The sequence below is a fragment of the Haemaphysalis longicornis genome, unplaced genomic scaffold, assembly GCF_048455015.1.
Source record: "Haemaphysalis longicornis isolate Haplotype H1 unplaced genomic scaffold, Haemaphysalis longicornis Haplotype H1 scaffold_12, whole genome shotgun sequence".
Taxonomy (NCBI): Eukaryota; Metazoa; Arthropoda; class Arachnida; order Ixodida; family Ixodidae; genus Haemaphysalis; species Haemaphysalis longicornis.
Genome location: NW_027526225.1, coordinates 90,077,140 through 90,104,770, shown reverse-complemented (window position 1 = coordinate 90,104,770; position 27,631 = coordinate 90,077,140). Strand labels below are relative to the sequence as shown.

The window sequence follows — 27,631 nt, the reverse complement described above, 5'->3', positions numbered from 1 at the left end:
CACTCATGCTGCTAGTGGTGGTGGTGGTGGGAGAACAGGTTCAGCAATCGGACACTGATGCTTTCGCATTCACTGCATCGTATATGTGCTCAGTCGACCTTCATTTTCTGTTAATTTCGGTGGCTGAACAAAGAAGACGGCACTGCTGGCGCAATTTCGGTTTGATCTAGGCCCAAGTAATTCAATATTCTGCCTATGTCTACAACGCCATAGAGGGAGCATAGATTGTTGTTGAAGAAAGTTACTTTCTTCTCAAAACCAGCATGACTGGGCCAGGTACGAAGCTACCAATCCAGCAACGAACCTAAAGATAGAAGTAAATGTAGGTGGATTGTTCCCGAATCAAAACACAATAGTCAGAGAGGGTGCAGTGTCGAAGCAAATTTCTTGATCTGATGCCTTAAACCTAATAATTTACGATTTTCGAGTGCAGAAGGATCTGTGAAGTTTTATATTTGTTTGAGACTTTTATGTCTGTGTGTCTTTTTTAGTTGTGCAAGATGGAGCAAGAGCCTTCGTCAGGTTATGCCCTTTGCTCTCTCCCCAATGTGTGTTACAAAAAAAATCAATAAATCAAAAATAAAAGAAAAAAACTGCTTCAACTCCACTCGAATTGGAAATCATCAGATTATATGTGCGCGATGAGGAAGAACGATATTGGGTCTTTATTGCACGTCAGGTCACAGGAATCCCGACTGTGAAGCTCAATGACGCCAGCCACAGCAATCCCGGAACGCCTCTATCAGTGGTCGCTCCGGGAGTTATCAGTACTTGCTTCAGTAGTATTCACCGCTTGTGTGGTTCCACCGACCACCTGTAGCTTGGTGTGGCCGCAGATCATCGGATTCTGATGGTTGTTCACTTCCAGCTGGAAAGACGCCTCACCCTGCGTAAAATGAAAAAACAAAAAAAAAACGTTCGCAGCCACTTTCAGAGCACTAATTGTCAGAATAACCTAGAAACTTTCACGGTCACCAGGAAGTGACCCAGAAAAAGTTGTTTATTTCGCTTACCGACATTTCAGGAGTAGCACGAGAGTGTAATACAATGGTTCAGATTTTCATTCTGCAAAGTCAGGAGGTTCTTGCTACGAAACGATGTCTCTAACCACCAGTATTATGTGGCGTGCTTTCCAAAGCCCGTGGGCTCAGGTGCAGCCTGATATCTGATGACATGCTAGCCAGGTGATCAGCGGACGCATCACAAAGTACTCCTACTAATGAAAGCTCTCGTGAAGGCTAAATACACTCATGTTCTCGACAACGTCAAAATTAAAGCAGTTCCACTCAACGCGAAAGCTGTCGGAAGTGCAGAGCAGTTCACCTGAATTTGGGTAAATTTTGCCCCATGTGGTCCGTCCCCAGCCTTTGATTGAATTTTAACCGAATTCTTTCGAACTGATATTAGCAGTATTTGCAAGCAGCCCCGTTGTGGCTTTTCTTTATTGATACACGAGCACGCACTCCCATTACTTTTGGATGTTTATTTTTTATTTATTTACAAAATACTGCAGGCCTTTTTGGGGCCCAAGCAGGAGTTGGGTACAGATACAATATTATGATACACGTTAACATTGCAAGCAAAAAAGTAAAGATAACTAATAAAAGCAGCGAAAAGGAAAAAAGCAAGGGTATAGTAAAGCCGAGGTTTGGCATACAAGGCATGCATGAAAAACATGAAGAACTGGAAAAAAAGAAGACCATTTATAACGCCATACAACAAGCAACTGAAATGGGGAGAACACAGGGCAGCTGAAATTTTACATGTTAAGGAAATTTGCAATTGATCGGGGTACATCATTTGATAGAAATATGTGGCTGGGGAGGGCATTCCAATCTATTATGGTTCTTGGAAAGAAGGAATGTTTAAACTTCTCTGTACGAGCAAAAATGGGAGTTAATCTACAGGAATTGTGATGTCGTGTGGGTCTAGTGGATGGAGGCTGAAGTTAGGTAGAGGAGTCGAGCTTTAGGTCCTGATGCCACAGATGAAAAAGAAATTTTAGCCTAGCAAGCTTTCTCCGAGATTCTAAGGAGCTAATTCCATTTGCGTTGATTAGTTCTGTAGGAGAATCAGACCTTTTATAACGATTATACGTAAAACAAACTGCAAGTCTGTTAATCTGCTCAAGTTGGTAATATCTTTCTTATAGAAGGGGTCCCAAACAATACATGCATATTCTAGTCTAGACCTAATTAACGAGTTGTAAGCCAACAGTTTAATATGCGGGGCCAAGTATTTGAGCCTGTGTCTGACGAGATCAAGTTTGCGACGAGCAGATGCGCAGACAGCATCGATATGTTTGGACCATGTTAGGTGACTAGTGAGTGTTACGCCCAGGTACTTAAAGCTTTCAGTTTGAGCAATTACAACGTCATTAATGCGGTATTGGAATTCAGCGGGACATTTTTTGTTGGTAACGCGCATAAACACTGCTTTCTCGAGATTAGGTGCCATGTGCCACTTATCGCACCAGTAAGAAATAGCCCTTATACTACCATTTAAAACAACCTGGTCATTGTTATTTTTAATTTCCTTGTAAACTAAGCAATCGTCAGCAAATAATCTAATAGTAACGCTCTCATAAATACAGGCTGTTAGATCATTATGTAAATTTAAAAAAAGCAACGGGCCTAGCACGCTTCCTTGCGGGACGCCAGAATGCACGGGAAGGAAGTCAGAGTAGTGGCCATCTACATCGACGAACTGACGGCGCGTGTTTAAGTAGGACGATATCCATTTAACTAGGTTGGAAGGGAATTGTAATCGGTTAAGTTTCAATATCAGACCAGAATGAGAAACCTGATCAAATGCTTTGCTGAAGTCCATAAATATTATATCCGTTTGACCAGATTTATCGAGAGTGGACGCGACTGTACGAACGGTAGAAATGAGTTGGGTGGTGGTCGAGAAGCCTTTACGAAAGCCGTGTTGAAACGGAGTTAAAAGATTATTGTCTTCTAGAAATGTAATAATAAAATTTGCAATACAGTGCTTCAGCAGCTTGTAGGATGTACACGTGAGTGATATCGGACGATAGTTTTCGATTTTTGTCCGATCACCTTTTTTAAATACAGCGACAACACGAGCGATTAGCCAGTCCAGGGGCACAGTAAAAGTGATTCAGCATAGCGGCAACGTGTAACGTGCAAGTGATTCATCATAGCGGCGAAGAAATGTGTTTGGAATGCAGTCAGGGCCGCATGACGAATTCGGCTTTAGATTCAACAGAATCGAAAAGATACCCTCATAGGTTATGAAATCAGAGCTAAGGTCGTCCGTTTTATTGTTATATGTGTCACATAGGCTGGTTTTTGAAAAGACGGAATGAAAGCAACGGTTAAAATGCGACGCAAGTTCTTTGTGGTCGTCAATTTTTTTCTCCGTAGATCGAAACGTGATCAATCGATGTTTTACCATTTTCTTCAAGATGGTGCCAAAACTTTGCAGGGTCAGGCTTTAAGAATTTTGTAACCGTTTCAGAATAATAGAATTGTTTATTGGCACGTATACTTGCTGTCCACCTTCGTCGCAAGGTTTGCAAGTTTACTTTGTTATTACTTTTGTGTTTTCTATGTCGCTTTATTTTGCGTATTTGGTGAATTATGTCGCGGTTTATCCAGAGATTTCTGCGGTGTACTACCTTGGTGCGGTTTGGAATAAAGTTATCGAGACAGAAATGACAGACTGATTTAAATTTGTCCCAAAGGATATTAACATCGGTATGAGTGAAACCATCCAATGCCAATTCAAGGTAGTCGAGAACAGACTCATCGTTTGCTCTGGAGTAATTTTAGATGCGACTGCATCTCATTCACTCGCCTTGTCCCTCCATACGGCGTTGTTGTTCGTCCACACCCCTCCCCCTACATTATAAAAAAAATAATAGTTAGCGGCGCCCGATTTCGATCCCACGACCCTGTGGGCGGAACGCGAGGTACATGGTGCTCTTCCCACTGCGCCACAAAACCGAGACAGAATCGAACGCTGCGAACGCGCCTTATATCCTTGAATCATTTAAACTACGTTAAGATGCTACTGATACAACGCATGATGGGGCAATGCTTAACACTTGCAATAAAAGAAAAGAAGCTCCCACTTACAGCAACAATGATGGAGTAAAAGTCGTTGCGACAGCGAAGCCCCAAGCATACCACTTAGAGAGATTGACCAAGATTGGCCAATAAAACATAATAATAATATTCATAAAACATAATAATCATACGCGTCCTCGACACGTTTCACGCGATTTCAGAATCTACCCAACGGAAACACCAAGTGAACCCCACGATGCGTCGCATCTACACACTGCAGGGTTCCCCTCGCTGGGAGGTGGGCGCAATTTTTTAATCAATTTTCGTTTTTTCTGAAACGCGGGGGTGAGAATTACCCAAATTACATGAAAAATATACTAGCTTGTGGTCAGAGATGCCTTCTTCGACACTAACCTGAACATGAGATAATGACCGGCTGTGAAATACAAGATCAAGTGTAGTGGACGAAGTTCCCTGATCGCGCGTCGGAACGTTGACCGCTTGGCAAAGGTCGGAGGCGAGCATTATATCGAAGATAATTTCGTCAGATGGAGAGGGAGATGATAACTTAGACCAGTCAATATGTGGAAGGTTAAAATCACCGGCAATGATTGTGCAGTTTTTAGACAGCCTGACGGTGTGATCTTGAAGCTTTTTCAGAACGTCCGGGTCAGCGGACGGTGAACGATAAACTGCAATAAGATTAAACGCACATCCGTAGCAATGTACTCTGAGGCACAAGCTTTCGTGGTCAGGTATCCGTTCAAGCAAAGTGACAGACAGGTTTCTGTCTACAATAACGGCTACGCCACCACCACGAGAGGCTCTGTCTCGTCTATAAACCTTGTAGAGAGGGGGAACTATATCGCCATCACTAATGCCTTCCCTAAGCCACGTTTCAGTTAGTACAACTACACGGGGGGTTATGGCACAACAAAACGCTTTCTAATTCAACACTTTTGTTCAATACGATTTAAAAGGCGTAGTTGCCGTGGTGATAAGCACGGAACCCGTCATGCGCTTTCCGTGGTGCTTTACGTTGGAAGGGTTACGACGTCATGCACTTTTCGGGTGGGAGAAACTTTTACCCTCTCGTTGTTATCTTCATCCCATACAAACGTGTCGTCATCAATGTGTAAGTTTATCGTGGATTAGGTAGACGTTCTTCCCATTGGCTTTATCAGTTTTTGCGCTTTCTCACAGCAACTTACGCCTTCGAAGTGTGCGCTGAGAGTAGTTATTTGATATAAAGATGTTAGTTCCTTTAAGTTTTTTGGCATTTTTCAGAATTGTCTATTTTTCATTAAAGTCCTGCAGCTATAGAATTGTAGGGCGGTTTCCGCCCTATAATTCTATACCTGCCTGTAGACGCCCAAAGCTTTCCCATCATGCATTTTCTTCTAGTGATAAGCAGCGGCACCTTTTCTTACCCTAATAAAGCATTTAAACCAAATTTCAATACCCCTTAGTTTCCCTCCTCATAGTGGAGTGAATACGTGGTATTCGTTGAAATGTTTAGCTGTCAATTTCTTCGCTTGACGACACTGGAAACGGTAAAGACATGGCCGATGCGCCACGTAGATGGCGCGGCTTGGGCCACTGTGCCCGCACGCCGAAGAAAAACAACACCGGCGTGCGTCGTCTGCTCCGTTTCTTGGTTTAAACACGATTCTCAACGGTGGTGTCAACATAGACGATATTAAAGGGAGAGACAACCGATTTTTGTCGAGTATATATTCTCTATCCCAAATGAAAGGGCATCACTTAAAGCACCTTGACGAGAAACGGTTTTGCTGATAACGCCCTAGAACTTTTTAAATCGTAATTTTTAGATTTACGAGCCGTATGTGTCCCTCCCAAAATATAATGCTGGCAACCATGACATAGAGTAGCTCGGCAACATACTTTTTGTATATATGCGAAATGAAAAACGATATTTAAAAACTTGTCCCATGCTAAAAATGTTTGAATCGCAAGCTTTCTTGTTCCTTTATGTGTGTTTTTAATGCAATGGTCTATTTTGGACGAATGCGCCATCTGTTGGGATAGACGATAGGTAGAATCTGGCTTCATGTTGTGGAGGTGGGAAGTTCGATTCTCCCCGGGCGGGACGTTTTTTTTTTTTTTTTAACGCTGCCGTTGGCGTATTTGGAAACTGAAATCAAATATTTTGGCAGAACAAACGCCCCTCACTCAGGCAGAATCGTCAAAGCTCCTTCACTGGGTCTGCTTACTGAAAGCTGCCGTTGATTCTGGGCATGGAGGCTCAGTTAGCCACACTGAGAGCACCCCAGCGACGGTGGGCGGCGTGTTTTTAAAAATTTCAAAATAATGATTAGAAATACATATGCAATTTAACATTGTACAAATATTTGTATTAAAAGGTTTTCAATACCTAAATACACGTTTCAGCAGTTACAGTAGCTGCTAGGTTTGCAGGTCACGTGACAGGGACACATATTGTAGTGTCAAGTTTCGACACTACGAACCGCCACCCTTCCGATTTCAGGAAGTTTGCTGCCAAATTAAAATCATTTCCCCCAATTTGTTTAGAAATTGTTTGGCGTTACCGGGCTATATAAAACGCTGGCTTTCATATGAGCTAGATAACATATACGCGACAAAAATCGGTTGTCTGTCCCTTTAATCGCACTCACATTGGACTCGACGCAATACTTTTTGTTCGTTGAGGTAGAGTTTGCTAACGTGCAACACAATCATGTGCTTAGCACGGACAACTGTCGCCATCCCGCGGAGCCCGAAGTGACTACTGACGGAACACTCACACGGTTGCCTGCGTGCGCGCCTCGCCAGTGACTACAAGCAATAGTGTGTTGCAAAACAGCGAATGATAGAGGAAGCGTAGTGTTCATTATTCGGGAAGCACAGTTCCCTTCCTCTACCGCTGAAAAGAAAAGTATAGTACCTCTGCGTACTGCCAGTGACGATATACGGGGCAGAAACTTGCGCCTTGCTACAGCCCATGAAGGAACGTTTAGGTTCTCGACAACGTCAAAACTAAACAGTTCCATGAAAGTAGAAAAAACTGCGCGTAAAAGACAGGACCGTGACAAGTAGACAGGACAAGCGCAAAAATGACATATATTCTTCTTCATTGTTTCAATAAAGTTAGTTGTGAGTCTGCGCTTGTCCTGTCTACTTGTCACGGTCCTGTCTTTTACGCGCAGTTTTTTCTACTTTCATGATGCTGCACCAACTAGCCCAACAACATGCTGTACTAAACAGTTCCACTCAACGTGAAGGCCGTCGGAAGTGCAGAGCAGTGATTCGCCATACGGGCTGTGGCGCCGTTCCCCGCTCTTTGCCACCACCCCTCACGCTCGTCCACTCTCTGTTTCACTTTTCTCTTGATGAATTGAACAGAGGTTTGTTCAACGCGATTCAATTTTTCCGCCTTCAAAGTGCTCGCGTGCCTTCTCCTGGGACAGCTCGCATCTTTCTTTACTATTATATTTTTTTTATCATTTGTTTCTGGTTCTGTCTGGAACAGCACGAGCGGGAGTTCGGTTCTTTTTGTGCTTACTTTCATCTCGCACGTGCTGCAGCCTTTCTGCGCCATTTTTAACGCGTCATTTTTTGTTCGGCGACCATTTTTTTTTTCGTTTACTGTCGCAAAAACCAGCCCAATGAGCATTCCTAAGTGAATGGATGCGGGGTCTTCCGGTCAAGTACACATATTTTGCCTCAAATGTACCCTGCAGTTTTTTTTTTTCGTTAAATAATGGGGACATGCATGAGAAGCGCCAGTGGTTCCAGGAGTTTCGAATGTTTCTGCGCATATAAACATCTTGTTCAAGTATCTTCTCAACTGTCGGCAGGAAGGATGAATAAAGGGACGAGCGTGTGTATTTTCGAAGCATCTGTTTGGATGCGTGACGTCGCGTGACTGTTCGAGTCCGCGACGCGGCGTGACTGCGGTGGCTAGATCGAGTGACCGCGGACGAGCTACGACGACAAGTCGGGCCCCTAAAGTGCTCTGCACTTAAAACACTGGCATTTAGCAGTGCTGATAAACAGAACGGTTAACTGCAAAACGCTACATTCGAAATAGAAGCGTAGGCCATCTGTCGCTCGGTCAACACATGGATTCCCGGACTAGGGAACCACTCCTACATTATGGCTCACTAAAGTTTCATACTACCACTACTGAACGCGAATTTCCCGTTCGAGGTTTGATTTCCGGAACAGAAATTGAAAAAAAAAATACTGTGGTTGATTCCTCCGTCATAGGAATTGGTAAAACACGAAAGGGACATGTGCAGCGAAATCTGCAGCTGAGCATGATTTGCGGGTCGGCAGCTGTCTTGTGGGTGTGCTTGGCGATCGACGTCCTGCTGCCGGGTTGCTTCGGCAAAGGTGTACTGGCGTCATTTCCGTGACGCATATGACGTCAGTGAGATCTTAGGGTATCGCGGCATAAAACATTTTCGCGCTAAAATATAAACCTGAAAACGAACAACCCTAAGCATAACGTACTCCTTAGTACTAAAAGTTGCTTCCTTGCAAGAAGTAGCTGTGTGCAGGGGTGCACCCTTTACAGGCCGCTTGTTTCGTTGTACTGGTGCCATTTCCGTGACAGATATGACGTAGTGAAATCTTCGCGAATCCCGGAATAAAACACTTCCGTGTCAAAAAAGAACAAATTCAACGCCACTCCACTTAGCGAAGGTGGATTACTAGAGCAGCTGTTTGTGGGTTATCGGTGTACCACAAACTCCCTCCTAAACAGCGCCGTCACGCCGAGGAACTGTTTAGTAGAACTGTAGCCAGGCTTGAGCTATCCGCCTCGCCCTATTCGGCGCCCCGACGGGCATCGTGCTTACACTTGGCGGGAGCGACCTGATCGTCGTCGGTCGTTTCCTACCATGGCGGTCGCGCCCATTGACACTCATTTTCTATTTTTCCCTGCACAATTACTCACTTCACTGAGCAACGCCTCAGGCTTCACCTTGGCTTCTTGCAAGGCTTCACTGTGCAGCTCTTTCTGTGGGTAAGCCACCTTATAAAAACCGAGGTGTATACCGCTACCCTTAAAGTCGGCTCCACTTCTAATCAAAAATGCATTGCTGCGAAGATTTTTTATGGGCAATATACGTCATCTTCTAAATCTTATATTAAAATATGAAGAGCCAAAGCCGAACAGGTGGCCGACGGGACAGGGGGTACCAAAGTAAGGAGGGAGCGGCTTCTCGTCCTACGGGCGCAAAAAAAAAAAACAGAACAGCTCTGCCTGAAAAAAGGCGGATAATACCAGCGGCTAGACGACGTATACATGGTAGAACGAATGGACTACCAACTGCAAGGAAACGCAAGCGGGTGTGCCGTGATTGTCGGCCGCTCGCGGCGTGCACAATGAAAACCCTTGTGTTTTTACTTCACAGCTTTGAAATGTCCCTCGTAGACGGCGAGTTTTGCGTCATGGTTTACACAGAACTGCCCCAGGTATCTCACCGCGGCCACTGAAGTTGCGCTGCAGTGAAAAGCGCGAGACGGCTTCGCTAACGGCCGATACCAAACAGAACGCGCGGCAAGGAGTCGTATACAAGCATCGAATGCGGGCTGGAGTAGCGGCATTTGGCGTTGCGAGTTAACACGCGGGTGCCGTATTCACAAAAGCTCTTTGCTCGCACGATGTGGTCAAAGCAGTTTGTGCTTACACGGTACCTGGGCTTTCAGTTCACTTTTGGCGGGGAGTCTAGCTCGCACAAATGTCAGTGAATCCCAGACTTCTATTACTGTGCTTTTACGTGCGCACGACTTTCTCGACCTCGGCTCGTGCCTCAGCGCAGAAAGCTCAGATGGGGCACACGAATGTATTATCCTATCTACCGCTGTTTGCTGACGACTTTCAACTCCTGGAAAATGTTCACTATAAGTGTTTAATATAACGTTTTTCGTACGCGGAAACTAATTCAGACACTCTACAAAAGCAAACGCTTTATTGAAAAGCAAGAAAAATAAATATGTCTCCGCCGAGGAGCTGTTTCGTTAGCATTTACAGCTTCCGAAAACAACGGCGTGTCTTTGTGCAGATACGTTTACTAACGCAAGGAAGGCTGAGTTTTCTTCATTTCATGGGTGAAATCGGATTCAATTTGAGTAAACTTTATTTGTGCCTGCAGATCGGCGTTTTTCTGCGCAGTGACGAGGGCCCGGCGTCGTCATAGGGGTTAGCAGTTAAATAATGGCATGAAAGTTAACACGTGCTCGTGTGTCATGTTCTTTTACCTTTGAAGGGAATGCAAATTTTGCTACCAATATGATTAATTGTACAACACGTGACAACCGCTGCAGGAATAACGGCGATCGAACCAAATTAAAAATGCCGCGTGGCGCACAGTTGGTACACCTGGCCTATCAGGCGCGCTAAAGTAGATCGTAACTGAAATTAAGAGTGAAGGAAAGTTTGACATCCACCTAAATGCAGCCATACGGCTACAAAGGAATTTCCTTCACACAAACTTACTCCGCCTTGGGGATTTCCCCTAACATCTGGTCGATTGAAATTAAGAGTGTTTTTGGGCGAATTGGCTCATTACTGTAAATGAATATTTAGTGACGCGAGTACAAGGACGGCGAAAAAGAGTGGGCAGGTGCCACTCGTAACTGATTTAGTTCAAGACCGGCTGGCATATAAGCGCAATAAACCGAAAAAAATGCGAGCATTAGTCAGAAAATCTTTTCTAGAAAGGCTCGCGTACGGGGGGTTGATCGATGTGTACCCAAGGGCAAAAAATTACGGACCACGAAAACAGCAAATTTGGGTCATTTCTTTGCCGCACAGCAGCCCGGGGTACTTTGTGCCGTATTTTTCATTACTGCATTAACTATACGGCATCGCGCATGCGCACGGCAGTTTGGCGGGCAGCTACCGGAAGAGAAATAACCTAAAATCGCCATTTTCCTGGTCCGTAAACTTTTGATCGTGGCTGTACGTAAATGTAGATTAGCTCAATTGGAAATACTTCGAGTTATTTACGTTGGCTGAATAATGCGGACACAAGCGCACTAACCCAGTGAATGAAACTCGATTAAATGTCGAAATCAGAACCTGGATTGGCTCATTTCGAGAGCTCCACAAGCCATGTCTCGCAAAGTTATTCATTTCGTCTAAATGAACTTGAGCCTCTGGAGAGCCTCTGGGATAAGGCAGGAGTAGGGACGGTTTTTTCAGCGCTCAAGAAACTGGCGTCTTTGTGCGCCAAGGTAAACTGCAACGACAGTCCAAGAGTCGTATGTGAGAAGAAGCATGAAATGTGAAATGTGAGGAGTATGTGGTGTACGAGGTCCCACTTTCATGCGGACGACTTTACGTAGGTCAGACTGGTAGATGCCTGAATGATTGCCTTAGAGAACATGCTTACACCATGCCCACAGGAACGGGCAGCAATGTTGCAACACATTGCAAGAAATGCGAGAAAAGCGATTGCCCCTCAAAGTTGAAAGAAACGCTCGTTTTGAAACGCTATCGAGACGCTCGCTCCGGGGAAATATTGGAGGCCTCACTGATTGGCATTCAAGGGGAACAATGTGTGAGCACGCCATCGACTGCCCTTTTGGAAAGAGAGGTGGCATACCTAGCCAGTTGAACCTCCCTTGTACCAGATGGCAAGCTTGACACTTCAAGGCTGATTGTTTTATCCTTGATGTAACCTTCCATTGCATATTTGGAGTGATATCTTATCCTTGAACGGGCGCATGCTTGCAGCCACTGGTTTTTTTCGTGTATTTAATGTCGGGTAATAAATCGTACTTTAGTTGTTCGTCAGCGCTCTACTTTGTCACTTCTTCCGTCCTCGTCCCGGCGCTGTTTTTTAGTGTGAACTCTAGAAAGTAAGTGTGGCAGGTGTGACGTCACGTCGCGAGATCCGACGCGGAGAGGCGCCGCAGCTGCGCTCTCTCGAAGCCTCGCCGCTGCGGTACCACTTGACCTGGCGAGGGTTCAACGGCTGCTTCGCCTGTGCTTGCATGGTCGCTCAGTGTCACCTAGGACGGCGCCCTGGTTGCGCCGTCTGAGCGTGCACTTCAGTGCAAGCGAAGAGATGAATCCGATCATCCAGAAGATCTAGTTAGCCGGCAGGCTGCTAAATCTCAATCCGCCTGCTGAAACACCGGAGCAAAGGGCGCCCCTACTTTCATGAAGCACTATGTGTGTAGTCTTCGACAAACCAAGTCAAACAGACCTTTCGCTCGCTATAACTGGGTTGGAAGTGTAAACCTGGACCATTTGGAAGTGTAAACCTGGAACTCAGCCTACTGAAGTCACCCACGAAGGAGTCATGACGATCCAACCAGAGCACACCGAAGAATGCATTGCCAATCGCATTCGTTGCGAATTGTTACATTCTGGGATTTCAAATCGTGGGAAAGAGGTGCAGGCTTTTAATCGCAGTTGATACGCCACGTTCCCTTATGGAAGACTCTCCGTGGACTACAAAATCTTTCATGCTAATGAGCGCCTGTCTAGGGTACTGGCATTCTTACAATGTCACGGGCTTGGCCTCATGGACCAATTCTGCCCCTCAAAGGGTTTTAGGGGCGAAGCGCCTTAGGGGATGGGGCTGTTGGCGTCTCCTGTCGTCGTCGTCGTACTCATCGTCTCATATAGTCACGGGACTAAAACACCGGGACACTCGTTTACGCCTCGTGCTAGAACGCGTCATGTTTCAAAAGACACGAGACTTTTACAGCAAAGCTGTATACCTGTACCCTCCAATGGTTTCATCTCCGTTGCCAAAAACGCCGAGGCGCCAAGAATACACTTATACAGTGCATGCTTCGCCCCTCCACAGGTTTCGCGTCAGTGGAGGTGGCACGGGATTTTTTGGAGTCACTGCGGTCGCACGCGTGAAGAAGGCAGCTAGATGTGACGCGGCCCCATTCTGAGGCAGTGTGAGCGGAGACTCACACGGTCACGTATGAGGAGGGGTATCAGCTGAAACGAGCCCTGGAAGGTCTCGCCCTTGGTCAGTTTGCAGGGGGTATTTGCGAATTGGCAGGTCGTCGAGGTGGTTGATACGAGATCCGTGGTCGGGATCTGCTTCAGAGTCCAGCTGACCATCACAAATGCTCCCACGTCGCTGCCTGCGGGAGCATGAGCAGTGAGGCTCATAAGAAAATGCGCCGGTAAAGGCAAACAAATGCCCAAAACGCTGTAGAAATCTTTGCTTTAACTGAAAGACAGTACGTTGCGTAGCTCTCCAGACTTTTCTTCCAAGGCCGAGGATGCCTTGAATGAGGGCGGAATACGTTTATCTTGCACGGTGCAAAACTATTAGGAATTATGTTATGTTCAGACTGCCAACGTAACAGCCATATGGTGCGGAGTGGACGGATAAAAACGGCGTTTCACGCAGTTCGGTTGGTTGAGGCGTCAAATGACGACACTATTTAAAGATATTACGACAGTTCCGACAACAGTCTGAACGCGGCCTTAGGCAATGTTCAGACTATTGCCACAACTGTCGTAATAACTTTAAACGATGACGTCATTTCACGTCTCAGCCAGCCAAACTGCGTGAAACGCCGTTTGTTTTTACGTCCATACATCATAGAGTTTCATACTAATAAATACTAGAGGGAAATCTGTCGCTGCAGTCGCGGGCCACTGTTGGCTGCGCCATTGATGCTAGCGATGTTCCTCGCCTCTTTGGCTTAGCTAGCCATACTGCTTCTTTTTGTCTCGAAACCAAAATCGAGAAAAAAGGGTAACATTTTCTTCCTGTCCATCGTGCATGAAGCTTCTCAATAATTACTGACATATCGATCGTTTTGAGGTTCAATTTTATAATACAAAAACAGACTTCACGAACCTTCAGCAGTAATATTGTTGCTATACTGTAGCGTCGTGAAAGGAAGAAACTTGGATCGAGCGGGCGGGGAAAGCGGCTGTTCGTTCATCGTAGTCGGGTTGCGTCGCATGTGTTTTCGCGTTCGTCGGCGGCTCGACAGAAGCCTCAAATTCATGGTCCGCCTGCCACCTGAACTTGGACTTCTCGCGGTTGGCGCATCTGCGTACTGTTACTGCGTGGGGCCGTCGCAGGTCAACTCCCGCTCACGAGTACCCGCCTGCTTGCTTGCGTCTGTTCAGCAAGTGGTCTGGCCCGCCTGTTAACCTTAACACATCAAGCAGCATCAAACGGGGGTTCAGAATAAAGAAACGGGACGAGGCGGTGAAGCGGTGTAAAAAATGGAAAAAACGGCGGTTTATCCGAGCCAGAGTCCGTTGTATGAAACGGACCGCGTGCACCCGAGCGTCGTATCATCGGGGTTTTTAATGCATTGTTTTTATGGGAAGTTTGCCGGGACTGCGGTGATCCGTCGTAAAGCGGGTCGTCGTAGGTCCGGGGGACGTATTATCGGGGTTCCACTGTAGTATGAAACTCTATGCCATAGATCACGATATGGCTTTTGCGTCGGTAGTCTGAACATAGCCTTACACTCCATGAGAGCTGTTTTTAGACTACATTGTTATTGACAATACCCGCACTGCGCATGCGTTACACCCAACACAATTGCCAAAAACAGCAACCAAAGTGCAGACTCAGCATCGCTTTCGGCGAAGGGAACAACAAACAACAAAGAAACACATTGAAAAACTTGTTATACACCGTGTATCAACAGCGGTAACTGTTGAGTACCGCCTTTTTTACGCTGTGCTAGATGAACGAGAATGCCTTGTTAGTTGAGAAATAAATAATTGGAGCCGGGATTTCCATCCTGCATTCCCATTCCAGTTTGCCGGTGACGTTGGTGAGGACGGCAAAAATTGTAGAAAACAAGCTGCCTTTTTCCCAATTTTACTGGATCGTGGCCATCTTCGTGAGTGCCTGTCCTCGTCAACTTTCACTTTTGTCGCAAAGATTCGAAGCCAATCTCGGTATGGCTACACCCAGCAAAGTTGCTCTTCAAAGTCATCATTCCCCGCCTACTATACCGCTCTTCTAAGGAGGTGCGGCCGCCTGGGAGATGTAGGAAATACACGCGAAATGGTTAAATACAGATGCCGACCCTCTTGTTCTAAGCTTATTGCGCTAATATCTGTTCTGCCTCCGGCTGATTGGCTTGTGGCCTACATTTGCAGGCGGTGACGTTGAAAAAGAGTTACGACATAAATAGACAAAAGAGAATGCTACGTAGCACCATTGCGATAATTGTCAGTGGAGCAGCTGCTGGCAGTGCTGCGCTCTCTCGATGGTCCCCTGCGCAGGTTGATACTCACTTGCCTCGGCGGTGAACGTGATGTTGTAGTACTCTCCCCTCTTGATACTGCAGGGATCGCTGTCACACGGGGACATGGTGACGCTCTTGAATGGTGTTACGTTTCCAATACCTATTAAGGAAAGTCAGTACATAAGAAGTTAGTGTATACACTTAAGATTTTATGCTTGAACAGTGGTGGTTTCAAGATGAATACCGAAAATTTCAGGTTGATATCATGATTACCGTGTGCCAAAGCTTCACCTTCCGGCTTTTCCACGCCGTAGCGTAGCGGAAAACCCGGATTAGTGTCGACCCCGTAAGTTGCTTACAGTACCATGAAATCTACACGCAGGGGCGTGCCCGTTTCTCGTCTCCTCTAGAAAAACGGGCCGCTGACGGCCGGAGAGTCTAATCCATGACCGCATGGGCATGACCGCGCGTCGAACACTCTCAAAATCTGAGACCACATCTTCCCCTCCCTGAGCTGTAGGAGAACTTGACGACCAGCGCCGGCTTGGATGCCCAGTGCTTTCACCAGGGTTGAGACAGTGTCGCGAGTCAAGGGCTATACCCTCAGAGCGGATCGGCCGAAACCCAATAAAAAGAAGATGAAGACCTGACATTTGAATCTAGCGCCCTAAATCAGGACCAAATGAGAGATGGATGCGTCAAGCATATTCAATATGCTACAAGCATATCTCGTGCCGCGACGAAAAGCAGAGTCAATTCCTGTCAAGACCTCAAATCTCCAGGGAGACGGAGCAAAAAAAAAAAGAAAAATTCACGCGTCTCCACGAAGTGAATCATGACGAGTGGGCGAAGCACTGGGGTTCGTTCTTACCGTAAATCACCCGTGGCATTGCCCACTCGCGCACAGTGTAAATGGGAGTCATCGCGTGTGTACAGTTTTTTCAATTCCAAGCCAATCCAATCCGATACAATTCAGTTCAATCCAATCCAGTCCATTTCAATCCAATCAAATCTAATGCAAACCAATCCAAGCCAACGCTTCTCGCGCATGCGCAACACTGTGTGCACGGAACCCAAGCCCCGGACAAAACGAGTTCCTAAGGCGATTCGCCCCTAAAACAAAGCGGAAGCGCCAGGAGTCGAGATCCGGCTGGAGCAAGCCACGGGTGACGCTGTCGGGACACCGCTGTCGTAACCAAAGTCTGGCCGGGAGCGGACCGACGCCGCAGCGGTTCCAGTCCCCTGGGCGGCCCCAGCATCGATGGTCGAATGCCTCGCACCGGCGACGGATCGACGGCCGCCCCAACGGCGACTCTACCGGGACCACGCGCTGCCTCCTCGAGTGCACGGCTGCGTGGACTCAGCCAGCCAGGTCCGACGTCAAGAAAGAACAGCACCAGTGGTCTGTCAGCATACTCAGCACTACGACGAGCACGAGCACAGCGCAGCCGACTAAGGCAGCGCAGCGGAACTTGACGGCCACGATGAGACGTCATCACCGAGGCGGCAGCACGGAGTAGGCTTAGGTATAAAGACTATGTCCTGAGGACTTTAGTTATTTTGGTATTAGATGTGTTTAAACTGTAAATATTAGTTTGGATTGGGCTGTTAGACTTCTTTTATGACCTTATAGGTATTAGTTTGATTTTTTTAAGGGTTTGAGTGCGATCATGTTTGCTTCAAGGTTTTCTTCAGAATTATAAATTTGTCGTGTCCATCGCACGTCCCCGTGTCCATTTTTTTGTGACAGACAGCACAGTCGTCCCGTGGTCTCCTGCAATGAGGGACAACTCCCACATCGCCAGGCTCAAAATGAAGCTTTTCAACAACTGCTCCGTACTATACTACTACATTTTACGCTTCTACATTCATCTAAATGCTTTAGATGATTTAGAAGCTGTTGTTTCTGGGTCTTATCGTAGCGATCTCGCAGCTGCGTGTAGCTATAGCGCTCTCGTAGACCTCGGTGTCGTAGCGATCGCACGCACAAAGAAAGAAGCAGGTAACCTTGAGTGAATTGCTTTCAGAGCATGATATAAAGCACGCAACCGAGCAAATTGTCCTTTTGTGTAGGATACTCAAGCGGGCAATTGCTAGAAAAATATTGTGGGCAGTTCTCCCAAACTATCCCTCAAAAAAGGAAAACTGAGCGTCACGGCATTTCTTGTGTAAATATATATGTATGAGTGTATGCGTTGTGCACCACTCATGGATAACTAGCTCTAAAGAGAGACCAGGTAGAGAACAACAAAAAGACAAATCACAACTAAAAGGGCCGCCTAAAGATCATTTTATACGCGAAGCATATTGGCGAACCCATGCAGGGTTTCCGGCATCGAGTTTTAGCAGCGCGGTTTTTGCCAAAACAACAGCGGATCTGTTGTAGGTCGAGCCTTTCGTCCGTCTGCTGAAGTTCGTGCGTCACACAGGAGTCGACGCAGGTTCCCGGACCCGCCGGTGGCCCCGCGGAAACCAATTCCCAGATACATGGATAGAGGGTGCAGTAGTCTTGTGGGGGCGGGTTCCCCTCCTTTCCGCCTCCCGCACATGACGTTGAGCTTCCCATTCCTTTGCACGGCGAACGCACATTGACGTCCGAGAGGGCACAAGAGAACACACCTCCGCTGTTTCAGCACATGCCCCACTGAATGACACTGGGTTTTTTTTTTTTTTACTTCTAGTTTTCATCAGCAGCAGCCTATCCACGCCCACTGCAGGGCAAAGGCCTCTCCCATTATTCTCCAATTGCCTCGGTCCTGTGCCAACTGTGACCAATTTATCCCAGCAAACTTCTTGATCTCATCTGCCCATCTAACTTTCTGCCGCCCCCTGCAACGCTTGCCTTTTGTAGGGATCCACTCTGTTACCCTTAACGACCAGCGGTTATCTTGACTTCGCATTACATGGCCTGCCCACGTCCATTTCTTCTTCTTAATCTCAACTAATATGTCCTTAACACGCGTTTGTTCCCTGACCCACTCCGCTCTCTTCTTGTCCCTTAATGTTACACCTATCATTTTCCGCTCCATTGCCCGCTGAGTCGTTCTCAATTTAAGTTGAACCCTCTTAGTGAGCCTCCAAGTTTCTGCCCCGTAGGTGAGTACTGGTAAGATGCAGCTGTCATACACTTTCTTCTTCTGGGACAATGGTAGGCTGCCATTCATTATCTGAGAATGTCTGTCATATGCACCCCACCCCATTCTGATCCTTCTAATTATCTCTGCCTCATGGTTGGGATCTGGGCTCACAACTTGGCCTAAGTAGATATATTCGCTTATCACTGCAAAACTCGGGCTATTGCAGTCGTGTGAGCCGTTTGTCGGATTCCGACGCCGAAGCTGGCTTTCTCGCTCAATGGGCCATTCAATGCTTTCGCATGAAAAAGCTATGGGGGCTCATGCAATGGCACGCGCTCTTAAACTTTATCAGCAAGTCCTGTTTTCGTCTTTATACATCTACTGCTACTAACAATCCCTGTCGTCATCACTGACCAATACGCGCCTCACGCATTGTAGCCTGTTTCGGTTGTGTTAGGTCGACAAGGGGCACCAAACGTCTTTCGAGGTCGATTCTCCTCACCGCAAAGTGTCACGACTTGATAAGAACTTAGAGATTGGCAAGTTGGCGCGTCTTTTGCCAAAACACAGGGGTCTGCGCAATTGTAAAATGACGAACTTGAGGCTCGCGCATGTTCTGACTCGTCATGTAACCTCGAAATGCCTCTTGAGCTGCCTGCAAGATAACGGAGCCCGACACTTAATTCTGTTTTCGCTTTTTTGGGGAGAGGTGCCATGATTGAGTTGCTGAAAAGCACATCGTCTTGAATTGATTTTTGTAGCGTGAGCTACACTGGGTGAGGTTGAGCAGTTTTGCGTGGCTCCTGGAGAGCCGTGCTGCGCATGCGCGAGGAGCAGTGACGTCTCACCACGCACATAAGGAGCGCCGGAGCCGCCGCAGCCGCGGCTGAATTGGGTCGGATTGGATTGGATTGAATTGGAAATCGTCTTAGCAGCAGTAACCATGATAATCAGCTAATCCTAGACAACCAAAAACCCTAAGAATGACCAGCTCAACCTTAGCTGACGCTACGTATATCCTGGCATAGCCGAGCTAAGCCACTGCTAATTTTTAAAGCAAAGCTTTTTACCTCTACCGCCCAAGGGTTCTTTCGCGACCGTTGGTGTCACCAGAAAACTCCAGCGAACAAATAAAATAATTTACTGCCACTGCGGTAATCGAGTCTGGAACTAATAGACTAACAAAGCGAGAGCCCGTTGTCTCACCGATTTAGCTGCGAGCCCACGCGAAGACGGGAAGACAGGTGGTGTGCTCACCAAGCACATTTACGGGTTTACCCCGCGCGTTCTCGCTGAATGCCACGTGAAAGCGTCACGCGACCACTCATGCCCGTCTAGCGGCCCTGTGCGCGCCTTGCTCACGTGCTAATAGTTACAAAAATTAAAGGAAGCTCACACCAATGCATGACATCTCACTTCTAGTACGCCAATGTGCTAAAGCCTGTGGCCTCCAGTGTTCACGTAAAAAATCACAGCTCCTTGTCGTCCGCCCTCACGCCAAATCAAGGAATACATTCAAATACTTTTTGATGGCCAGGCCCGTGGGCCAGGCCATCACTCCAAGCCCCAGCATCAAGATCCTGGGCCTGCATCTCGAGGCTAACACCAAGAGTGACGTCTCCTTGCAGCGCCTCAAAAACAGCATTAATCAAATCATACACATGATCAGGCGAGTTGCCACCAAGAAGCGAGGCATGAAGGAATCCGGTACCTTTCGATTAATTGAAGCTTTTGTCCTCTCGAGAGTCACTCACGTCAACCCCCTGTCTTCTTCTCGACAAGGAAGACATAGAGATGCTTTATATAATGATTAGAAAGGCGGTCGAGCAGGCCATTGGCCTTCTCATGAGTGCGTCCACACAGAGGCTGCTTAGCACGGGGCTCCACAACACGGAGGAAGAGCTGATAGAAGGCCATCTTTCTAACCAGAAGGTCCGACTCAGAACTGTGGTGGGTAACCGCATGCTTCACCAGATTGGCTGGGCAGCCCAGAATGTCGCTCCGCTTGACGTACTCCCAAGCTCTTGGCGACTAAAACTAAAGATGCTCCCTTTGCTTAAAAATATGAACGCCTCACATGACGAGGGTCACCGAAAAGCACGCGCTCAAGCGCTAAACACCACCCTCGGTGGGAATCATGCAGTTATCTGCACAGACGCCTCCAAAAATCGAGGGCAGCAATACGCCATCATCGTGGCTACCTCCAGAACCAACCTCCTTGCGTGTACCTCACTTAGGACCCAAGAAATGACGGCAGCAGAAGAGGCAGCCACCACCTTGGCTCTCGCTCAACCAGGGGTTCGGAGGGTAGTCATCGATTCCCAGCAAGCCTACTGGAATTACCAGTAGGGTTGGGTGTCCTGACCTGCACCGCGCGTGCTAAAAAACCACTCCCCAAACGGTTCCATTCAGCTCATCTGGACACCCCCTCACGCTTCAATGGAGGGCAACAAATACGTCCACCCAACAAGCCTGCGCTTTTACCTCCCGTGCTATGGAGCTGCACGAGGACAGTCACCCGCTTGTCACGTTCAGGGAGATAACCCAGCATTATCGCCTTCTGAGACAGACCGTACCTTCGCCTTACCCGGACATTTTTAGAGAACAACAAACTACCCTACGGCTCATACAATCCGGGCTCCTTCCCACAGCCTACGCGTCTTCACTCAATGTATCCGAATCGCTACGACGCTGAATGTAAATTTTGCTCAGAAGTAGGAACATTCCGCCCGTCATCGGGGTGTGCGACTTTAGCTCTGAGCACCCTCCTCTCTTTCCGTCAACTACCCAACAAGAGCAATGGGAGATGCTGCTGTCCAGGCCCTCTCTACCTACCCAGCTTCAGCGGGTGGACAGAACACAGGCCGCACGGACTGCATATGGGCCCCACAGAAGAAGCAATCACTCCCCAGGGCTGCACTCTGAGCCGTTCAGAAATCTGAACAGCAGTATTTCTTCCTCCTCCTCCTCTGCCGCAAATCTCGTCGCCTCCATCCGCGGGGCAGAGACGGAGAAGACAGATCGTCTAACACCGGGTTGGAGCTTACTTTATTTTATAAAAAAAGTTTCCACTCTTGTGCTACACCAATACAACTCAACCAAACACCGTTCATGCTTCAAGCATTGATTTAACCTTAACAAGAATATCTCTTTGAAGTAACAAATGGTGTGGTTAAGTGCATTTCACTTCTCTCTTGTTTTGCTATTTGTAGAGCGGTGTGAGTGAATTTAAGTGACGTCCCATGGGTAATCGTTATGGGTGCCGTTTAGAGCTTTGCTTTCCAACCTCATTCACGGGGTGGATTGGCGCGTTTTTTGTTTCTCGGTTAACTTGCTTTTGCTCCCTTTCGTCAGGATATTTAGTTAAAGGGGTGTAGATATATACGTGGCATTATGGCGCCATGGAGGATAAGTAAGACACATTGTTGTACGCAACGGTACGTGTCGGTGGAAGGTGGGTGACCTGCATGCGTGCTATAGCTTTATGCACCACTCTTCGTCGGCCCCCTCTTCTGGATTTTGCAAGCGTGTGGTCAAGACACTATGCCATTTGTTAGAAGCTGCATATCCGTCTTCGTCTTGAAGAGGATTTGGGGGATGCGAGAGGTGAACGGCGGTATTTCAAGTGAGGACATACAAAAACGTGCACGCGCGATATTTTACCGATATTTTTTCAATGTGTGGAAGCCACTGAGAAAAACAGTTAAGCGGAATTTATTATGCGGGTCTTTCGCTTGTAATTTTTTAGCGCGCTTTTTTTTTTGCAGACTCTAAGTGTCATTTTAGAAGTAGAAGCCAAAAATAATTTGTTAGCTTTCCACTTCTAAGCTTATCTATTACGTAAAGACTATATGATTGCAGCGCATTCGTTTGGCAATGTTCGGGTGCCGCGTAACCTAAGAGCGCCGGCGCGGAAGGCTATACACCTTTCTGACAGCCTTGGGGCATTAGTACACGTCCAAAGCGCTTCGCACAATCTAAAAGCGCCTGGGGAAAATAGCAGGCGCCTCTGCGCTCTTCTTTGCGCCGCACAAACTTAAAAATGAGGACACATCCGCGGAAGGTCAACTCAAAACAGCCTGCCTCTCAGTCCCGCTTCCAAATAGCAGTACGCAGGGCCGCTCTGTAGAACATCTCGTCAACCGTGGTCTATGCGATTCGGTTATACAGCGCTCCCGAATCGATTCCGCGGCGTGTGCGCGCGGCAAATCAACCTTAGGTCAGACAAGATGCGCTCAAGCGTGCGTAAGTGTCAGTCACGCGAGCTCCGTCTGCTAAAATTGGAGAACATGTAAGCTCGCTTGTCGAAGTGACTATGACATGGTTTTGTAGTTGTTTAACCCCTCTAACGTCATTAGAAAAGCCAATGATAGGCGGTGGCCTTGCTGTTTATTCTTTTCCACTTTTTTCACGTGAGACCAGCTTTGAAGAGGCAAGCGAAAATGAAGATAAATACGCAATTATTGTTGTTATTTTTACTTCTTTCGGTGTCCGCAAGCAACCTGCACCGTGGAAACGGGGGTGGTTCGGCACTGGCGTAATTTTTTAGAGGTGACGTCATCGTAATTGTGGTCGCAACTGGGGATACTAGTTAAAGAAACCGTTGTAAACCGGTAGTCTTACTACCATTCCACGGGCAAGGGTTCATATATATGAGTTGCCTGGTTCTTTCACGCAATGTCATTTCACAGCAAAGCTGTAAATGGCTAGGATCCAGCAGATCGTCTCCGGTCCCAGAGCGATTATAGTGCCTGGTATATTCTAGGCACTGTAGAGCGATGTAGACAGGAATCGCTAGCTAGCGTAGCGCCCCTTTGCGGAGCCCACTCAAATCCCCGGAATCGTAAAACTGCGCTCCACACCCCCGGGGCATGGAAAAAAATCATACAAAATTAAAAAGGTCCTAGGGTCTCCATAGAGTATGCGCCGTGATTACCATACCCGCGCTATAATAAATTTCTACCCACGATTCCTGTATGTTTTGTAGCGTAAGCTACACTGGCCGAGGTTGAGCAGTTTCGCGTGTGCCGTGAAGGGCCGTACTGCGCAAGCGCGAGGGGCATTGGATTGAATTCGACTGGCTTGGCTTGGCTTGGATTAGATTGGATTTGGATTTGATTGGATTAAAGTGGATTGTGTTGGATTGTGTTGTGTCACAGCCGCGGCAGACGCACTGGCGCCGGCGCGGGCCCAGGTGTGCGCCTCAATTGCGCTGTAGCTAAGTCTGACATGCGTCGGAGCCGCTTGATAGCCGTTTCACGTGGCTCGTGAAGAGCCGTGCTGAGCATGCGCGAGGAGCAGTGACTGGACAGGACTGGACTTTCAGTTAATAACCAAGAACTATGCTCAATCGCAAATTACAAACAAACGTGTTTTGCTTCGTGCACCCCTTGGACTACGACCCAGTCAAACCTCACGTTGAGGCTCGGCACCGCAGCTTTCCTGGCCATCCCTCTTCACGGGGTGGAAGGGGTCTGAATTTTTTATCACCATTTATGACCATCTTGATGTTTTAGATCGAGGGTCCTGTGCATCCACATGCTGATCCACTTTAAACACATCACCAGCATATCATAAACATTTTAATAAAGCTTTTTAGTTATCCAGTGACCAAACAATGTTTTTGGCGCTCTTTGGACATAGTTTCCCTTGCGTCAAGAAAATGCAGATAGTATTACAGTAAGGAAAACCCTAACGTGTTCGGCTGCGCAGGTGTCTGTCCGCATTACCTGTTGTACTCAGCGCAGTATATTCGTGACTCGGGTCTCTAGTAATGACCAAAATGGGTTCCCCAAGCTGTCAACGCATTTTCCACCGATTTTCTGCAGAAAATCACCGCGTCAGACGCGTTCATTTAAGAACGGCAACGATGATGATTGATGATTGATAGGAGTATCCCCTTTGTAGCGGGTTGATGACGTGCCATCTTACCAAAAAAAAAAAAAAAGAAACTAATATACCTATGTTTCATACTCTTCGTTTAGTACTAGCGCGCTTCTCTTAGGGTAGGCACAAAAAACTTATTACGCACAAAATACTAATTTTTTCTATTACAGGTGGTAGCTGTCCTAGGCAATATTCCCCTATCTGCTTTTCGTCCACCAGCATTCCAATCTTCGTTTCGTGGCCTCGACAGCCTTGAAGTGAACTTCCTCCGTGCTACCCTTAAGTCCTAGAGCTTCTGGAAGCCGAATATTTCCCTCATGTAGATTTGGATGGATACCCTCGCATTCTAACACTATGTACCGCATAGTTTCTGTTTCTTTTCCGCAGACCACGCATACCCCATCATTTTGTGAATACTTCCCCACAAAGCTCTTAGTTCGCAAGCAACCTGCTCTATAGCCTCAAAAAGCAAAGCACTGCCCTCGGAATTATCGTAGAAATTTTCCTTTCTGATGTCCAATTTCTCAGCCCTGTACATCTCTAACGACGTTTTAGCTTCCATTTTTTTATCTCCATTTATCTTTTTCTCTCTAACGGAAATTGCCCCTGCGCTTCATCACCGCAACCAGCTGCTCCTCTGCGCGGCACAAAGAGTGTGTTACTGCGAGTATTTTGAAGCCAACATGCGCCATTTCCATAATTTTCCGGGCTTGTTCTGCTCATAAATTACAGCAGCGACGATAACAAAACGAAGGAAGCTCACACCAACGCCCTAAACTTGAAGGTAGCGAAGCTGTACGCAACCTTCACGACCATCACGAGTGTTTAAAGTGCCCATGCAGACAAAACACAAGTTTGGTTCATTCAAAAGATTGTCGTTATAATCGTACTAACACCAGTTTTAATGCAAATTTCACGCAAATAAGCTACATACTTAGGAAAAAAAGGAAATGACCATGCGACCCATTAGCTCATTTCCCGCCACAGAATCTATGACGTCAAAAACCCAGCTGTCTGATTGGCTGAGGCCGGCAAAGGCAAACGCAAATTAGGCAGGGCTTATAAGCTTGCCGTACGAGCTATTTGCGCTTAAATGCAAGGCATATTCTTCTTATACCAGTGACAATTGTGGGGGGAACAATTGAAGTTACAACGTAAACAGTGAAGCAGTTAGTGTGGCACTTTGTCAGATGACACCGATAACACAGCCGTCGGACGCGGTGGACTTGCATGAAAAATACTGACGAACTGACACAAGTGGCACGGAATGATTAGTATCATGAACCTTTATAAAAGTATAGTATGGCAGGTGTAAAAGTCCGGCCAGAAGCAAAGTACTTCAGCAGTATTGCAGCGCCATCTGTGAAAGTGGGAAATAAACAAGATAACCAAACGCTGGCACATCAACTTCAGAAGTATTGCAGCGTCATCTATGAAAGTGGGCGACAAACAAGATAATCAAACGGGCGCCTGTGAGCTGAGAGAAGCCCTGGTCAGCAGACGATATTTAGTTTTAATGACCGGCTCTTAATACGTCATTGTCGACGTCACGAAAACACACGATTTGGTGGGAGAATTGAAATGTTGACCTAAAATATTTGATTCCTCAGTGAATAGAGCATCGTTTGCTGCCGAACAAGCGCTTAGGGCATTATAAAGCGCTAAATCTTTCGAGTAAAAGAAACTTGTATCATGTCTGCAGGGCTCCTTTAAGTCCACGATTGCAGCCGATTTGGTTCTTCTTCGCTGCCGCAACGACCTTTACTCATCATTGTTGCTATAAGTGTGAGCTCCTTTGGAAGTGGTAATCATTGAACATCATCTTGGATTGTCGTACGCTATGACGCGTCTTTCTCGTTCCGAGCAAGTGTCGCCACGATTACGGCGAACGCTGGAGTTCTTTGTTTCGTCCAGTCTTGGCCCATCTCCCGAAATTGGCATGCCTGGCTTGACGAATGGTTGCATGGGACGCTGGCCGATTGTCGCGAGGCACGCATACGCGAGCGCTAGTCATTTTCTTGGTTTTGTTAACTGCTAAGCGGTCGCAGCGAGGCCCGCGCTTACGTGCGCGCGCTCTGCAATTTTTTGCTATTTTGAACAGCGTACACAAAAAATTATCATTTGCTAAACAGTTTCGCTGCTTAAAAAACGACAGCTACGTGAGTAAAAGCAGACGATGTCACGCATTGGCACAATCGCCTATTCAGAACGCGCGGGCGCGTTGGCATCCTCGTTCATCACTTCAGTGGAGTGATACACAAATAAGCTATTGCCGTTCTTAACTTGTAACCAGGTATAGTAACACAGCGATTCTCTCACCTTGGCACGCTTCCATAGAGAGCTCCTTCTGGCCGGTGGCACATGCTGCTACGAGGAGTAGCAGGAAAGCCGGTGATGTCTTCGCAGCGCTCCCCATCCCAACTAAATCTCCCGCGCCCAACTAAATCTGTCTGCTTGCCCTTTGCGTCGCTCTGAATGAGGCGCTGAGTGGGATCTGGGCGCGCTAATATTGCAGTAGTCCGCGTCGCTTACGCCACGAGGGAGGGAGGGGGGAGGGGAGGGATCGTACGCGAGCCTCCAGGTATGGTCCGATGCGAGAGAGAGAGAGAGAGAGAGACAACCTTTAATAGAAAAGGATGACCACTGGTCACGATGGGGGAAAGGAATGGGGAGGGAGGGTAAGAGAACATAAACAAATTAATGCTGGTCGATCTCAGTAGACTCAATAACTGGATGCGAACACAACTGCCTTCAGGCGTTCGCCTAGTGCAAGTTGGGCTTGGTGAGTGGGAGGGGAGAGGAGGAGGGGATTGCTCGAAAAAACAAAACAAAAAGGGCGCCTTTCGTGCATCACCGGCGTCAGCCAGTAAATGAATGCAGGTAGAACAGCAGTGCTACCTTCTGATTGAGTAAAAGCGGGCTTTGATAGCGAGGCTTATTAGAGCGACGGCTGTGTTCTCTGTAAAAGCACGGCAGGAAACACGAGCCTGCGGCCGGATTAGCTTTAGTAAGTATCGAGGATGCTATTAATTTTTTTTTCCGCTACGTGTTCTTGCCAGGCGAGTACTAAGATAAGGTTTAAAGAAGGGAAGAGGGTACAAAGATCACGGATAGTCTGGAGAGGGATATGAGTGGTCGAGTGTACAAGTAGGCATAAATTAAGCTCCGCTTTTGTCCCGCCTGTACTCTTACGCATTTTTTTTTTGTTTTTGCGAGCTCCGTCGAACATCACGTGTCGGTGTTACTGAAACGGAAGCGTACTGCATACGCAGCGCATGTACAACGGCTGTAAGTGCTACTGGCTGCAGATTGTACCCATGTACGGGTACAGCGAATTTGTTCGGCGGATGATTCGCTGATTACGTCACCGTTTGACATCCCCAGTCTGCGTTTTTTTGCTGCAACGAAGCCTGTGCGATTGAGTGGGCGTTAGCGCGCCGT

General features: G+C 47.2%; 1 protein-coding gene across 1 annotated transcript; it reads right to left on the bottom strand.

Moving 5' to 3' along the window:
- Positions 1 to 642: 642 nt before the first annotated feature.
- Positions 643 to 26,827, bottom strand: LOC144162983 (uncharacterized). The gene is made up of 4 exons (XM_077693742.1): positions 26,510 to 26,827; positions 15,277 to 15,387; positions 12,964 to 13,139; positions 643 to 886 (listed from the first exon to the last, which is right to left on the bottom strand). Exons 1-4 carry the CDS (start codon positions 26,604 to 26,606, stop codon positions 743 to 745), a joined length of 528 nt encoding a protein of 175 aa, XP_077549868.1. The 5' UTR covers positions 26,607 to 26,827; the 3' UTR covers positions 643 to 742.
- Between the last annotated feature and the right edge of the window lie 804 nt (positions 26,828 to 27,631).